Source organism: Canis lupus, chromosome 20 (genome assembly GCF_003254725.2).
Source record: "Canis lupus dingo isolate Sandy chromosome 20, ASM325472v2, whole genome shotgun sequence".
Taxonomy (NCBI): domain Eukaryota; kingdom Metazoa; phylum Chordata; class Mammalia; order Carnivora; family Canidae; genus Canis; species Canis lupus.
The window spans coordinates 16232040-16248057 of NC_064262.1; the positions used below are offsets into that span (position 1 = coordinate 16232040).

Consider the following 16018-nt stretch of genomic DNA (forward strand, 5'->3'; position numbering starts at 1 on the left):
ATGAATTTGAACTAAAATATTGACCTTTTTCTGGAGAACATCCTTCAATATTAAGTAGGTAAGCCCAGTGTGAAGAATACAATGGCTGGGGGCCATGTTTGTTGTCCTTAGATAATATGCATGTCTGTGTCTCAGAACTGGGGCTCGTTATAGAATTATATTTGTTTTTTTCTTTTTTTTAGAATTATATTTGAGTGCCTGTTAAAAGGGCTTATTTAAGGGCTTATTTCTGAGTCCATTCTAGACTTTGGAAGAGAACTCCAAAACCTAAATTTGTAACAATCTTCTGGATGATTTTAATGTGCACTAAATTTGACACCATTGACGTTGTGGGAAGAGTTTTTGACCTAACTTTGACATTCCTTTCTTGTGTATCCCTGGATAAGTCATCTAATTTCTTCAGGAATCATATCCATCAGTTACAAAATTTGCACAATAATATATATCCTGCTTTATCCCATGGGCTTGTTAATAATATAAAGTGAGAAAATAAACAAAGAGAATAGAAGGGCAGAGTGACCACTGCTATGAGTTTTACTCAGACACCTAGACCTTCTCAGACTTGAGAATGTCTTCATGAGGGACGCCTGGGTGGCTTAGTGGTTAAGTGTCTGCCTTTAGCTCAGGGTGTGATCCCGTGGTCTGGGATTGAGTCCCACATCGGGCTCCTTGCAGGGAGCCTGCTTCTCCCTCTGCCTATATCTTTGCCTTTCTCTCTCTGTGTGTCTCAAATAAATAAATAAATAAATAAATAATAAAATCTTAAAAAAAAAAAAAAGAATGTCTTTATGACTTGAGTAGAGCTGACCAAACTAGAGGAAAGAACTTCCTGTGGTGATCAGGTGAAGAGCAGATCCGTCGGATATCCCTTACAACATTCAAAGACCTTCTTCTGATAGAGTGTATCCTGCATAGAAACCATTTATGTGCGTGTTGCTTCATTTTCCCAAAAATAAATATTCTGAGCTGGAAATAAGTTCATTGCTATCTGATTATCTTAGACTTTTAAGTATAAGCAATCCTACCCAAGTACAAACTTTGGGTAACCCATTTTCTTTCCCTTTGCGAAGCTTCCTCTTTAATTCTCATGTGTTACCTGGTGCTTAAAAAATTAAGAGTGATCCTTTCCATGAGAAAGATTTGTTCAGACTTGCCTCATATTTCTGTATTTTCACACTTGCGCTAAAATCCTGTTTGTGAATGTGTTCACACCACTGGAAGTGACTGGAAGACAAGTTGCTTTTAAACTATTTCCAAAGTTATGCTTTAGATGTTGCTTATTTTCCCCCATGAGATTTCTTTTCCTAAAGACAAATTACTAAAAGAAGGAAAACATGTCTTAACATCAACCACACCCTCACTTTATGGATAAGGAAGTTGATGCCAGGAGAGAGAAATGATTATTCCAAGGTCACAGGTAAATATCATTGTTATGACCAGAAATGGTAACTTTTCATTCTAACCAAGGGCTCTTTCATATGACTTCACAGTGCATACAAATAATGTCAGAATGTCTGTCATAAAGATTTTCCCTCTACTACTACTACTACACACACACACATAATCTAAAGTCATGAATGAGTCTTTTTAATAAAATTTAAGTTAGAAAGGGTCATATTAAACTAAAATTTCACATTTTGTTGCTGATGTGCATTATCTGAAATATCTCTGCCCTTTGCTTTATTATCATGGAAATTGGGTCTGAGTCTGACATTTAAGCATTAAAAACAGTTCTTTTTTTTTTTTTCACCCTCTTTCCAAAGCCTCTTGCCTATGAGTATTTTATGTTTTACTATTAGAGATGAGCTAAACCAGGTTAAGGGGATTGAAAATAAGAAGCTAAATTACCTGTCTTTAGCCTACTAATGTACAAGTCTCTTAGAAACAGAAAACTTTAACAATAGTGAAATTTGTAGTCTCTTCATTCAGAATATGTCTTCATAAGTAAAAACTAATGAGCAAATTTGTCATAAGAACCATTATTTTATATCTTTCTGCCTGTTACAAGCCAACAGACACTTTTATATAACTATATGACTGATGGACTGATGATTTGTTTTATCTATACTTAACAAATATTTCTTATTTTATAGGAATTCATAGATATTTTTTCCTCTTTTCTGATAAACCCTACTAATGGTGATGACCAATCAAATTAGCTCTTAAAAATAAGATTTCCACTTTAAGTATCACGTAATTGTGAAAAATGTATTAATCAGATTTTTACATATTTAACCATATGTTAAATTTTATAAGACCAACTATTGTTTAAGGAAAACAAAAATACAAACTCTGAATTGAGAGAACCAATTTATAAAGTATATGATATTTACCTAACAGATGGGTTATATTGATTTGGGCATGTTAAAGATAGGGATCCTTTAGTAAGTAATGAGAAGATATAGCTTTTAGTTCATTATAAAACATGCTGACGTAATCTCAACAAAATATAAGGTGAGAGTTGTCTTAAATTTGTGCATTTATTAAAATAATCTAGACAATTTTAAGATCAAAGTAATTATACATATAAATATGATTTTTCGAATGCACCATAAAAATAGGCAAAACCAGTTTATTTTTCCAAAATGAACTGAAATTGTTATTTCCCACATGTGCTGATTCAATTTCACTGCTAAAACTTACAACTTAAAAAAAAACGCTTTTAAAACACAAAGCTAAAATAGTCATTTTAATATTTGCTATCTTTTCTTATATTCACATTGCATATGTAGTTCTTATGAAAAAATATCCTTACTTATAGAATCATTGTATATACTTGTATATATTTTTAAATTTGTGAATCCCACTCACAATGTGGATCAAATTCTGCCTTTTTTTTTAAGAGAGAGTACATGTGAACATGTGGGTGAATGCTCTGGGGTGGGGGAGGGGGAGAGAAGGAGGGAGAGAGAATTAAGCAGACCCAGACTTAGTGGGGAGGCTCATGCAGGGCTCCATCTCATGACCCTGAGGTCATGACCTGAGCAAATCAAGAGTCTAACACTTAACCAACTAAGCCACCCAGGCCCCCCTCTACCTTTATTGTAACCTCGTTAAAACAAACCATTACTGACTCTTCTTTCCTATTAATCTACAGGTAATATGTGAGAAACAAATACACATTTTTTTCCTATTTGCCCAGAAAAAAAATTATTTTTCTGCGTTAGAGGGTACATATCTGTCTTCAACATGTATTTCTAAAATCAGTGCTTTTTGGGTGATAGGATATGCCAGTGAAGTCATAGAAATTGATCTGATAAAATTAAAGTCTGCACCTTTTTTAAAATTGTTTAAGGGAATATTTCCACAGTCATTGTATATGGGGCAACTGAACCTGTAGCCTCAAATTGGAGAAAGGGGGTACAAGCAGATTCTACTTTAGAGTCTTTCAAACTGAAGAAACAAGTCTTTTCCTTTTCTTGCTTTTCCTGTCCTTTCTTTCTCTTTCTTTCTTGCTTTCTTCCTATCTTCCTATGCCTCTTTCTGCCTATCTTTCTATTTTTTTTCCTTCCCTCTCGTCTTCCATCTTTCCTTTCCTTTTCTTTTCTCCTTTTCCTTTCCTTTCCTTTATTGTATGTATGTTTTACATCCAAGAGAAAGAAAAAAAAAAAAAAAAACAACAACAACAATGTGGTGCCCAGAAGTAGGACTTTACCTATAATGGGGTGAAGGGTAACCAGTGGCAGCACAATTCAGTATGATTTCAGATTTTGGTAAGTCCAAAGGAAAAATAACATCTTGTGGTTCCTCGGTAAAAATAGGACGGCTTAAAAGACCAGCACCTGAAAACAGAAGAGAAACACCATGTGAAAACATTTGACCCTGGTTTGGATGTAACTCTGTATTAGATACCAAGTCAATATACGTTTTTAAACTTTTATCTTGAAATGATCTTAAATACATAGAAAGTCTTGCAAGAATAGTAAAAGAAGTATATTTTCTGAACCATTTAGAATGATTTTTCAAACCAATGCTACATCATCCCAAAACCTTTTACATTTTCTAAAAGGGACATTTTTGTACATAAGCACAATAAAGCCTTCAAGATCAAACAAACAAACAAAAAACCTCAAAACATTGGCCAAGTACTAGTACCCAGTCCTCAGGCCCCCTTTCAATGTTTTCCTAATAAAATCTTTTATAACAAAAGGTTACAGTTGAGAGTCACAGACTTTATTTAATTATATCTTTTTAGTCTCCTTCAGCGTGGAACAGTTCCCTACTCTTTCCTTGATTTTTCTTTGACACCACTGAAGATTACAAGGCTGCAATTTGGTAAAGTTGCACTCAATTTGGGCTTCTCTGAGCAGTCAGCTCCTAAGGACAGGGTAGTAGCCCTGGCAGGAGCTGTATGTTGAGGTTATAAGGTCTCTAAGGACTTTAAAAAGACAATTATAAAACCAGTGAAAATTGGCTCTTATTTTTTAAAAATTATCACCTTGAAGAAGACTCCTTTTCCACCAGCCAGAGTATACTGATCACATTGTCTTACCTTCAGTCCCTTCATTCCCCAACCTAGCTGCGTGCACCTGAGTGTCTGTTATTTCAGTATGATTAGATTCAGGGATTCTTGTGTGCTTTAAACCGTCCTATCATGTGGTACAGGATGTCTATTTGCCCCAAAACTGCTAAAGTTAGCTTTGGTCCCTGATTAAGGTACTGCCTGCCAGGCTTCTCCACTACAAAGTTACTTTTTTCCTTTTTTTTTTTTTTTTTTTTTTAGGATTTTATCCCAAGATCCTGAGATCATGGCCTAAAATTAAGGCAAATGCTTAACAGACTGAGCTACCCAGGTACCCACTTTTTTTCCTCTTTGTAATTAGTAAATATTTTAGGTTTAGGGATTTTGAGACAATGCAAATATACTGTTCTTCATTGAACATTTAAGTATTTTATTAGCATATTATATCAGAACGGCCTGTTGTATCAGTGTGAATCCATGATTTCTTATTTTATTAAACAAGTTATGATCCGTTAATATTATTTGGATGACCAAAATGTCAATGATTTGGCCAGCAGGAGCCCTTTTAATGTTGTTTGTCTTTTCGACATGTGCCTATTATTCTTTGAACTCTTCTTTACTTTCTGGTGTGATAAAGTGTTCCAGAATTATCTTGTGTTTCTCCTACTCTGGCCATGGAAGTAGTCTTCCCCACTGCCATGCCCTGATAAACACTTGGATCCTTTTATTAGAGAATGGTATTTAGAAACCATGATCTGGATGCTAAGTATATTCAATGTTACTAAGGTGTTCTTGTTCTGAGGTCTTCTCATTCACCATGTGTGTATATGCATAGACATATTTATGCTTTTGTTGTGTTCCTCTGTATATAATTTCTAATTACTGCCACTACCTTCTCTTTATAAAGGTCCTCTTCACACAGGTTCTGACATGTGCTCCCAAGTTTACTCCCACACCTGCCTTGAAGCCAGTTAATTGGGCTATCCCTTTCCTTCTCACTCAGGTTCTAACCTTGTGCAGCACTCCCTCCTTTGTGGATTCCTTCATTTCACATCCTTCAGATATAACACCTCACAATGGAACACATCTTTCTATGGAAATTGTCCTCATTCTGCTTGGTTCCAACACTAGAATCCAGGTTTCCACTTTTATCACCCTTCCCTGACAATGGAACCTTCCTGGGTCTTCTCAGACTCTGATATCCTGGGCCAGACTTCTGCACTATAGGCGTCCTTACCACCTTTCTAGAGCTCTGCCCCTTCACCACTGAGCCACCATTGCCCTACCCTTTGCCCTACATGGATACCTCTCTCATCCCTCTCAGGCTCTACTACCTCATGTGTGGCTGCTGTAACTCTCATCCTCCACATTCATGTTGATATATATCTTACTTAGCTCTCTTCATGGCATTTGGACTGAATTATTAAGAAAAAAAGGAAAGGGAAGAGGAGGATGAAGAGTTCAAATCTTATATTTAAGGTGAAATACTGTTTTGTTGTTGTTTTTTAAATTGAAATGAACAATATAAAGCATAAAGATCATCATATTAAGACTTAATTTAAGGACACTCAGTCCAGAACTCTTATAGTTATACCTGAGAGACATGTAAGAGCATGGTCATCTCCATCTACCATAGTTAGACACATCAGAGTTGGTAGGTATTTGGTAGACCATTCATGCCAGACTTTTGGTATGGAAAGACAATAGAGCTAGTAGTTAAGAGTATGTGTCCCTATAGGGTGCCTCGGTGGTTCAGTTGGTTAACTGACTCTTGATTTCAGCTCAGGTCATGATGTCAGGGTTCTGGGATTGAGCCCTGCATCAGGCTCCACACTCAGCAGGGAATCTGCTTGAGGATTCTTTCTCCCTCTTCCTTTGTCCCTTCCTCTTCTCTCTTTCTCTCTCTCAAAAAGTAAATAAATCTTAAAAAAAAAAAAAAGAGAGAGAGAAAAAAAAGAGTATGTGCTGCTGAATCAAATTGACCTCAGTGGGTTTGAACAATTTTCAGTATCTTTATTGGTAAAACAGACATATGTATATCAAATGGTTGTTTTTTTATTTAATGATATACTGCTTATAAAATGTGTCATATTGTTCCTGGTACATGTAAATGTGTAATCACCATATCATGACAATCACCACCACCATTGTCATCATCACCATTATTATAGACAAGGAAACTGAAACCTAGGAAGTTGAATGATCCTTTTTCCAAATTCACCCCCTGCTTTAAGAGACAGCAAGAAGTAAAACTTGGGTATCCTGATTCCGTCTTCATTGTTTTAATTATCCACTCAGATCTACTTCCTTCCTATTAGTCTTCTAAAATATCTGCATCCATGTAAAATAAATTATTTTGTTAACTTTATTTTCAACTATAATATCAATATACTCCACTAATAACCTAGAAGTGGAGACACAGATTTTAATTCTAGGCTAGTCAGTTACTAGCTACATAATGATGGACAATTTATTTAACTCTCAACTGTAAAATAGCAATATTTAGTCTTATATGTTGTTGTAAAAGCTAATTGAGAAAGAGTGGACTGAAGATATAATACACTCTTTTTATTCCAACCCCCAATGAAATGTGCAAGAAATTACAAATGCAAATAAACAAGTAAGCAACAAAAACGAACAAAGTCTGCACAAGAGAAAGGACAAACCCCAATGCCCTTGACTTTAAACAAATCAAAACAAAGAAGCAAACAACAACAAAAAGAACAGTGTAGTAAGAAGAGTCTGCCCTGCTCCGAGAAGTGACTCCTTAATTTCATCCTCACCTCTTGTGAGATTTACTGGTAAAATGACAAAATACTGAGAACTCTCACAACCTCCAGTTCTGGAGTTAAGCACATTTGTATATACGTAACGTATTTTAATCTTTCTTGTACTCTAGCTGAAGAGGACTTACAGGAGTTTATGGTGAGCAGAGAGTAAAGCAGGGAAGTGTGAATCAGTAAAGCTGACTGTGTTTCATAGACTAATAGTTTCATGCCTATATACTCTCTTGGTAAAACCTCTAGGGTCCAACTAATAAACAATATGTTTCCCCAGTGAGGTATACCTATGACTCCTCCACCAGTAATGCTGCTATACACCACTTAAAAATAAACAAACAAATAATTTTTTAAAAAACCTTAAAATAGAGAGAAGTACCCAAATATTCTAATAAAGACTGAACTTCCCTCTATCCCATCATTCTCTCAAGTTCCAAAATGTGGGTACTTGTGATGTATGCAGCTTCCAAACTGGAGCTAAGAAGGAGAAAAAAAAAGGTCCCTGCTATGATAAGACAAAAGTTGAAATATACCTCCCTATAAAGGAATATATAAATTGTCTGTACATATTTCCTCAAGTATAAGCAAATGAATAGAAATGGAAGAGTAACTATGCAAATATATTGCAACAATAAAATTGAAAAACATAGCATGCCAAAGATAGACAGAATATCAATCTAGGAAATTTCTCAAAATCATTTCATGCTGCAGAGTAAGAACATAAATTCAGAAAAAGCTAACATAACTCAATGGCAATGAAAAAACAAATAAACAATAGAATCAGCTAAATCCAGGGGCTGTAAATTTAAGGATACATGTTGCAAACCAAACAGCATCAGTAAAGAACTGATCAATCAATTAGAATAGGTAAGAAACAAAACAGATATCTCCTGAAGTCAGATTACTGACATACAGGGACATTTTGAAGTAATTTAAATTAATGAAGTTGAAAAAACACAGATAAAAAGCAACTGAAAAATAGGCAATGAACAGGAAAAATAAAGACGAACAAACAAAATCTTTGATGTCATTGAGATAGACTCATCTATCTCAGTGACATCAAGTTTACTCATTTGATAAAACAAACATATCAGCAGCAGATATCATGAAGAAAATTTCCCATATTTTAAAGAGTACACCGTCTCCGAGGGACATTTAAGAGAAAGTACTTAATAGCAAGGCATGTGTTAGTTAAGTGATCTTCAAAGTTAAAGAAAAGCTTAACAAGGCCAGGCTGAAACAGAATATCATCTAAAAGAGTGAAAAAAAAATGTTAACTATCTCAGATTTTAAAATGATAGCCTTCTATAGCAGAAGACAGTGGGAAAGAAAGTCTACAATATTCTGAATAAAAGGATACACGTCTATTATCACCCACCAAGTTATCTTCCAAGTATAATTGTATTCAACATTCTTTAACAATAAAAAAAAAAACACCTTAAGGGGAATATAACATAAATGACCATTCTTAAAGAAATAACAATGAAATCCATCCAATTAAAAATGAGCCAATATATATAAATCTCAAGAAAGAAGGAGGAATAGAAGGCATGTTGAAAATATAAATATAAAACTAATACTTAATATCCATGTTATTTTTAGTTATAGAGCAGAATATGAAAGCTATAAACTTGGATAATGTAAAAATAACAATATAAATTGAAAAATGAAGGGTCATAAGGAAATAAAGATAGAAATGTGTAAATGCTGGGGTACCTGGGTGACTCAGTTCATTAAGCATCTGACTCTTGATTTCAGCTCAGGTCATGATCTCAGGGGTTGAACCCTAAGTTAGGTTCCTTGCTCAGCAGGGAGTCTGCTTGAGATCCTCTGCTCCTTCTGCTCCCTTCCTTACACACTTTCTCTCTTTCTAAAATAAACAACAGGCTCCTCACCCCACAGGGAGTCTGCTTGAGATTCTCTCTCTTCCTCTGACCTCCCCTTTGCCCCCTCTCTTTCTTTCTAAAATAAAAAAAAAAAAAAATTCTTAAAAAAAAAAAAACACATGTAAGTGCTAATACCATCTTTTATGGCAAAAAGTCAATTGATAAAAATACATATAATATATGTATATACAATTTTTAAAAGCATAAGCACTCTAACCTTTTATTATTATTTAGTGCATCTTAGAGAAATCTTTCAGAAAAATAAATACAAATATATATATCTCTGTTGACTCAATTTATTAGAGGTTCAAAATTCATTTTTATTCAGCCTTATTTTTACTTTTGTTAAACCAAACTAAAATTTAATCCTCATGTTAAAAGTAGTACTTATGATATGATCCCATTTTTATAAAAGTATTTTTCTATGCATTTATTAATCTACATTCTCTTCATTTATATGCATAGAAAGATAGCTAACCAAATTTTAATAATTTTTATTTTGGGGGAGAGTTTTATTTGGGATAAAGTTTTTCATTTTAATTGCATAATTTTTCACAGTTTGAATATTTAAATTAAGCATAGAATATACTAAAGAAAATACAGTTGACTTGGACAACATCGTTTTGAATTGCACAGTCCACCTATATGTGGATTATTTATAGTACAGTATTGTAAATGTATTTTTTACTTATGATTTTTCTTAATAACATTTTATTTTCCCTAGCTCAGTTTATTGTAAGAATACAGTATATAACACATATAACATACAAAATATGTGTTAATTAACTATTTATGTTATCAGTAAGTCTTCTGGGCAACGGTAGACTATTCCTAGTTAAGTTTGGGGGAGTCAAAGTTATACATGAATTTTCAAGTGCATAGGAGGTTGGCAACCCTAACACCCATATCATTCAAAGATTAACAGTAACAGATTTTTTTTAAAGGATTTTATTTATTTATTCATGAGAGACACATAGAGTCAGAGACATAGGCAGAGGGAGAAGACGGCTCCCAGTAGGGAGCTTGTTGCAGGACTTGAGGGATAATGACTTAAGCCAAAGGCAGATACTCAATCACTGAGCCACCAGGTGCCCCCAGATTTTCTTTTTAAGTGAAGGAAAGAAACTGAAAACAAATAAGTTGAGGTGGTAATCTAATTTTTGATGGTAGAATATGAATGATTTTCTGTTCTTTTTGTAGAAATTTCCAACCACTCTTCCTGTTCCCCAAAAAAGAAACCTGTCTGAAATATTGCATCTTAACCACCCAGCATAGTGTCATACACAAAAGAGGCAAACAAAAAAATGTTAGTTTATCTACCTTCCTTCACCTTCACTCAGACAAAAGAGCTCTTCAAATTTCATATAATCCAAATTTGGAATATAACTTGACTTAATAATACCTTATATTTGGAAGAATGATTTGTGGTTTTCAAAGGACCTTTATACTCACCAATTAAATTAAACCCTGTGGCACCTTTTTTGAGACATACTTTCATTCCCATTTGGTAGTCTAAGAATTTATAACTAATAGAACAAGGCATTTTCTAACAAATTGTGGTTTATTTTGGAAGACATAAAAACTTGTCTTAGTGAATTATAGTCAGTATCTTATTTATTCATTTTTATTTGTTATTATCAATATTTGAAGAGCTTGAGTTCATATCAGTGAAAAGTCTAGCTTGTCAACTAATCGGTCTCTTTCAGTAAATTTTGAGGGTTTTTAAAGGCTATACTGGAATGATTACATAATAGCACACTTTTGTTGCTTTGTTTATACTGTCAGAAAGCAAAGAGAGCATCAGTTTTTTGTATAAGAACAGCTAAAACTGTGACAACATATATCAAAACCAAGAAATCAAAATGTTTTTTCAAGTACTTTAAGAAGATACTGGAAGTTAGGAAGAGTGCTGACAACAAGAAATTAAATAATTGTATTGATAATATCTACTATTATAAAATCACCTATGATCGTAAAGCTACTCTATAAAACTGTTTTACTTGACAGTAAAGCAAGAACTCTGTAATAAAGGTACACTGAAAAATAAATGCTTTTAAATGGAAATTAAAAGAAAAACATACAGTTATTGAAAATTAATGTGGAATTCTGTCCCATTTTTCTTCCTCTTCATTTTACATGGAATTAAAAATATATAATATTTATAATATTTATATATAAAAAACATATATCTTATTATCTGACTAATACTGGATTAAGCCTACCATTGTCATCTCCCTGAATATTGAGAACATTTGTATCTCAGGCGGTCACATTTTAGCATTTGTGAACAGTTCCACAAAACTCTTCATGGAATATCAGCATTTATTTATTTATTTATTTATTTATTTATTTATTTATTTATTTATGAAAGACACAGAGAGAGAGGCAGAGATACAGGCAGAGGGAAAAGCAGGCTCCATGCAGGGAGCCTGATGTGGGACTCAGTCCCAGGACTCCAGGATCACACCCTGAGCCAAAGGGAGGTGGGGGATGCTCAACCGCTGAGCCACCCAGGCATCCTGGAAAATCAGCTCTTAACCCATTTTAAGAATCATGTGATTTTCCCTTACAGAATAAAGTAAAAAAAAAAAAAAATAGAAATTTTTATAGCAAAAAGTCTCGTTTGATTTACTTTACTTTTCTGGCGATGGTTGACTAGACCTAAGGTGGATATGACCTTCTGGGCTGCTATTCCTTCTCTGGGAACAGGCAAATAATATTAAGATATGGTTGTCACTGATTTTTAGTTGAATAGAGATGAGGAAATCAGGAGTATTAGAGCAATTAATTTTCCATAAAACTCATAAAGAATTAGAGAATGCTAGTCTATATAAAGACTGAGGCAGACAGGAAGACAAGCAGTAGAATGATGGAGAGAAAGAATAACTGAATAAAGAGTGACTTTATTCTCTGAGCTTGTTGATCTTTGGTCCTAATTTTCAGTGAGATCTGCTCTGGGTTCTGTGAGCCATCAACTCTACTATTTCTGTTTCTTGCAAAGAGACTTTAGAAAGACAAATTCAAAACAATAAACAACAGAGTGAAGCCAGTGTTATGCTGGTTATGTTCTTTTTCTAGAACTATGAAAGCACAGACAACCTAGGCAGTCAACCATTTGTTTTCAGGAGAAGTTATTAGGGGCAAATTCAAGCACATGAGAAGGTTCATATCTAAAAGAGCACAGAGCCGAAAAATGTTTAACCATGGTTTTACCTAAATCTCATTGTTTGGTCTTGGGCAAATTTCACGTTTCACAGAAGGGTAAGACTAGTTATCTCCAAGGTCACATCCAGATAGAAAGTTCCTGGGATCTTTGTGTCATAGCTCTTTCCTTTCCATAGTAGTTCCCTACTTAAGCTCCTGGCACTCTTTTTACTGCAGAAATTCAAGTTCTAAAATGATTTTTGGGGTACCTGAGTGGCTCATCAGTTAAGAGCCTGACTGAATTTTGGCTCAGGTCATGATCTCAAGGTTGCGAGTTTGAGCTGCTCAATGGGACTGCATGAGATTCCCTCACTCTCCCTTTGTTCCTCTCTCCTGCTTGTACATGGGTGGCCCCCCTTCTCCCTCTCTCTCTCAAATAAATAAAATCTTTTAAAAAAATTGTTTTCCAATTCACTAAAATTAGAACAACATAAGAAATAAATAAAATGACTTCACTTGGTTTTACCAAAGAAGAAACTAAAACCAGGGTTTGTAACCAATGTGATTACACAGGGCTCATTTCTTAAGAGGGCCCTGCATTTCTGGTTTAATGTTTGGAAGCACTGCCTTAACACTCTTAATACCATTAGGTAGAAATTTGAGTTTTGTAAGTGAAGTCTGATGAATCTGGTAAGCACTGAGGGTTTGGCACCTTGTCTAACACTTGGTGCCTCCTCCTGCCACCACCAGGACTGTCTCCCCAGGACCCTGCAATTTCATATTGCATTGTGCCCTACAAATTTTGCAGCTGGTCCTGACTAAAGCTTACAGAAATTAAATGATTTGCTCAAGGTCACACTGCTAGTGAAATTCCAGAGCTAGTATTCAAATCCAGGTTTGACCCAAAGTCCAGGGTTGCACATACTACAGTATAACCACTGGAGTTCTGCATACTCTCAGGACTAAAAGAGGCTCTATTCTCTTGGCTTTGTTTTCTTTCTATTACTAAGCCTCTTTGTTTCCAAACCAAGCTCTTAGGCCTGTTTTATCTAACTTAGACTATGGTCAATTATGTCTTCTCAGGAATTCAGGTTCAGAGGGGGAAAAGCATTAAGGATTGCTCAGAAATTTGTTATTCTTCAAAATAAAGGAAAAAAAGAAAGGTGGTTTTATAGCAAAAAATACGTATTATTCATTCTTGCAGATGTTCATTTTCATGAGTCTGGGGCTCATAGTTTTTGGCTGTCCAGTAAATAGTTAGATAGATACACTGTTGGGGCTATATAGTGAGGGCTGAGTTGGAGAAACTGGTTTTTGGAAACACTAGCCTTTAAATTCTAAAGGAAAGAGAAGTTTGTTCTAGGAATTTTTTTTTTTTTAAGATTTTATTTATTTATTTGAGAGAGATGAAGCATGAGCAGGGGAAGGACAGAGGGAGAAGCCAACTTCACCCTGAAGAAGGAGCCCAATGTAGGGCCTGATTTAGGACCCTAGGATCATGACCTGAGTCAAAGGCAGATCCTAAACAGACTGGGCCACCCAGGTGCCCTGTTCTAGCAACAGTAATAAATGATAGCAATCATTTTACAAATATATTTTAAATTATTTCAAGAGTTTATCTTCCCATGTTCAGTGCAGCATTATTTTCAATAGCCAAGACAGAAACAACCTAAGTGTCCATCAGTGAATGAATGGATAAAAAAAATGGTATGTACAGGGCAGCCTGGGTGGCTCAGTGGTTTAGTGCTGCCTTCAGCCCAGGGCCTGATCCTGGAGACCCAGGATAGAGTTCCATGTTGGGCTCTCTGCACGGAACCTACTTCTCTCTTTGCCTGTGTCTCTGCCACTCTCTCTGTCTCTCTCTCTCTCTGTCTCTCATTAATAAATAAAATATTTAAAAAGTCGTATATACATAAATGGAATATTATTAATCCATAAAGAAGAAGGAACTACTATAGTCTGTGACAACACAAATGAACTTTAAGATCATTATGCTAAGTGAAATAAGCCAGGCAGAGAAAGACAAACACTTATAATGTAACTTATATGTGGAATCTTAAAAGAATGAACTCATAGAAACAGAAAAGGTGGATGTAGGGAGGAATGGGGGAAGGTCAGGGAAATATGTGAAGGTTGTCAAAGGGAACAAACTTCCTGTTTTAAGATAATAAGTTTTAGGACTATAATATACAGCGTGGTGGCTATAGTTAACAAAAGTATATTGTGTATTTGAAAGTTGCTAAGAGAATAGACCTTAAAGATTCTCAACATATAAAGAAAAAAATTGTTACCATGTGAGCTAATAGATGTACTTACTTTATGTGGCAATATATAATATATTCATATATCAAATCATTACATCATAAACCTTAAATTTGTACAATATTATATATCAATTATATTTCAGTAAGTTGAAAAAAAAGATAATAGTTTCAAAATAGCCTTAAATTCAAACCTTAATTAGAATCAAGCCATACTTTGAAATTGGCATTCATTTTACAGTCTTGGTAATCAGTGAGATATTCAAGCAAACATCAAAAATGAGGAGGAGGGGCTTAACATCTACCTAACAGTGGCCATACAATAGACATTTGAGAAGACAATTCTTAATTGAGAAGCTACTTTGAACATGATAGAATCATTCCAGTTATTTTTATATCAGACACCCTAACAGCATAAATTTATGGTATATATTTGGTAAAAGATGTGTACATAGAGACCTACAGTATTTTGGTCTGGTCAGACATCTATAGTGACCTAGGTTGATTTGGGGCTGAGCATTAATTAAACCTGCCTGGAAAGTATAGGACACCTTGGAAGTGGCACACAGATCACAAAGTAAATCATTGTAAGAAATATGCATTTCCATACATTTTATATTCTGTTGATCTCTGCAGTTTCAAGACAAACCAAAATATAATTCTACATTATTGCTTAGTTAGATATTGCTGGTACACAGTAATAAAGTCTAACATAAGTAAATTCAACCAAATCTTATTAGCTCTAATTATATGCTGAACCTTCTTCAGGCACTGATCATATAAAAATAAATAAATAAATTGCACTCAAGGAGCTTATTATCAGATAAAGGCAAACGGGGCATGTAGTAAGTGCCAAGGATAAAGCTGAACTTCTACATGAATTATCTTACATTATCCTTACAAGAACTCTGACAGGCAGATTCTAATATTGCCAATTTAAGTGTAAAGGAATTGAGGTTTAGAGAACTTAGGTAACCTGTTCAATATTGAACAGCTAGAGAGTGCTAGAATCCAATTTTGAATCTAGGCAATCTGACTCCAGAACAGACACTCTCAGTCACTGGGATATATACCCCAGAAAGGGAGGCAGACATGAAAACAAGTAACTAACTGCAAACATTATAGGACAAGTGTCACACTGAAAGTTTAATTATACTTTTAAGGGAGTTCAAAGAGGAAGTGATTAATTCTGCCTAGAGGTTATGGAAGACTGATAAAAAGGGCATTATTTGAGCTATGTGTAAAACAATGAGAGTGAGAATAACTTTGAAAGGGAAGGGTGTAGTAACAAAAGTCTAATACTGGCTTGAATAAAGATATGAACATACCTGTCACTCAAAAAAATATAACTAGTCTGGAAGGTAGGAGAATAATGAAATATAGAAATGAAATGGTATATTTAGAATATTTTGAAGGCCCTTAAATGGCATTACAGAGGTTTGAACTTGATGTGTTAACAGTTAGAAAACATGGAAGTGTTTTCAA

General features: G+C 34.6%; 1 protein-coding gene across 1 annotated transcript in view; it reads right to left on the minus strand.

Annotated features, from left to right (window-relative positions):
- The window catches only part of CNTN6 (contactin 6), a 272370-nt gene that overhangs the window by 151105 nt on the left and 105247 nt on the right, over positions 1–16018 (minus strand). Inside the window, exon 3 of the mRNA XM_035702505.2 lies at positions 3656–3782. Within this exon, the coding sequence (XP_035558398.2) occupies positions 3656–3782 (127 nt within the window). The remainder of the gene's footprint in view (positions 1–3655; positions 3783–16018) is intronic.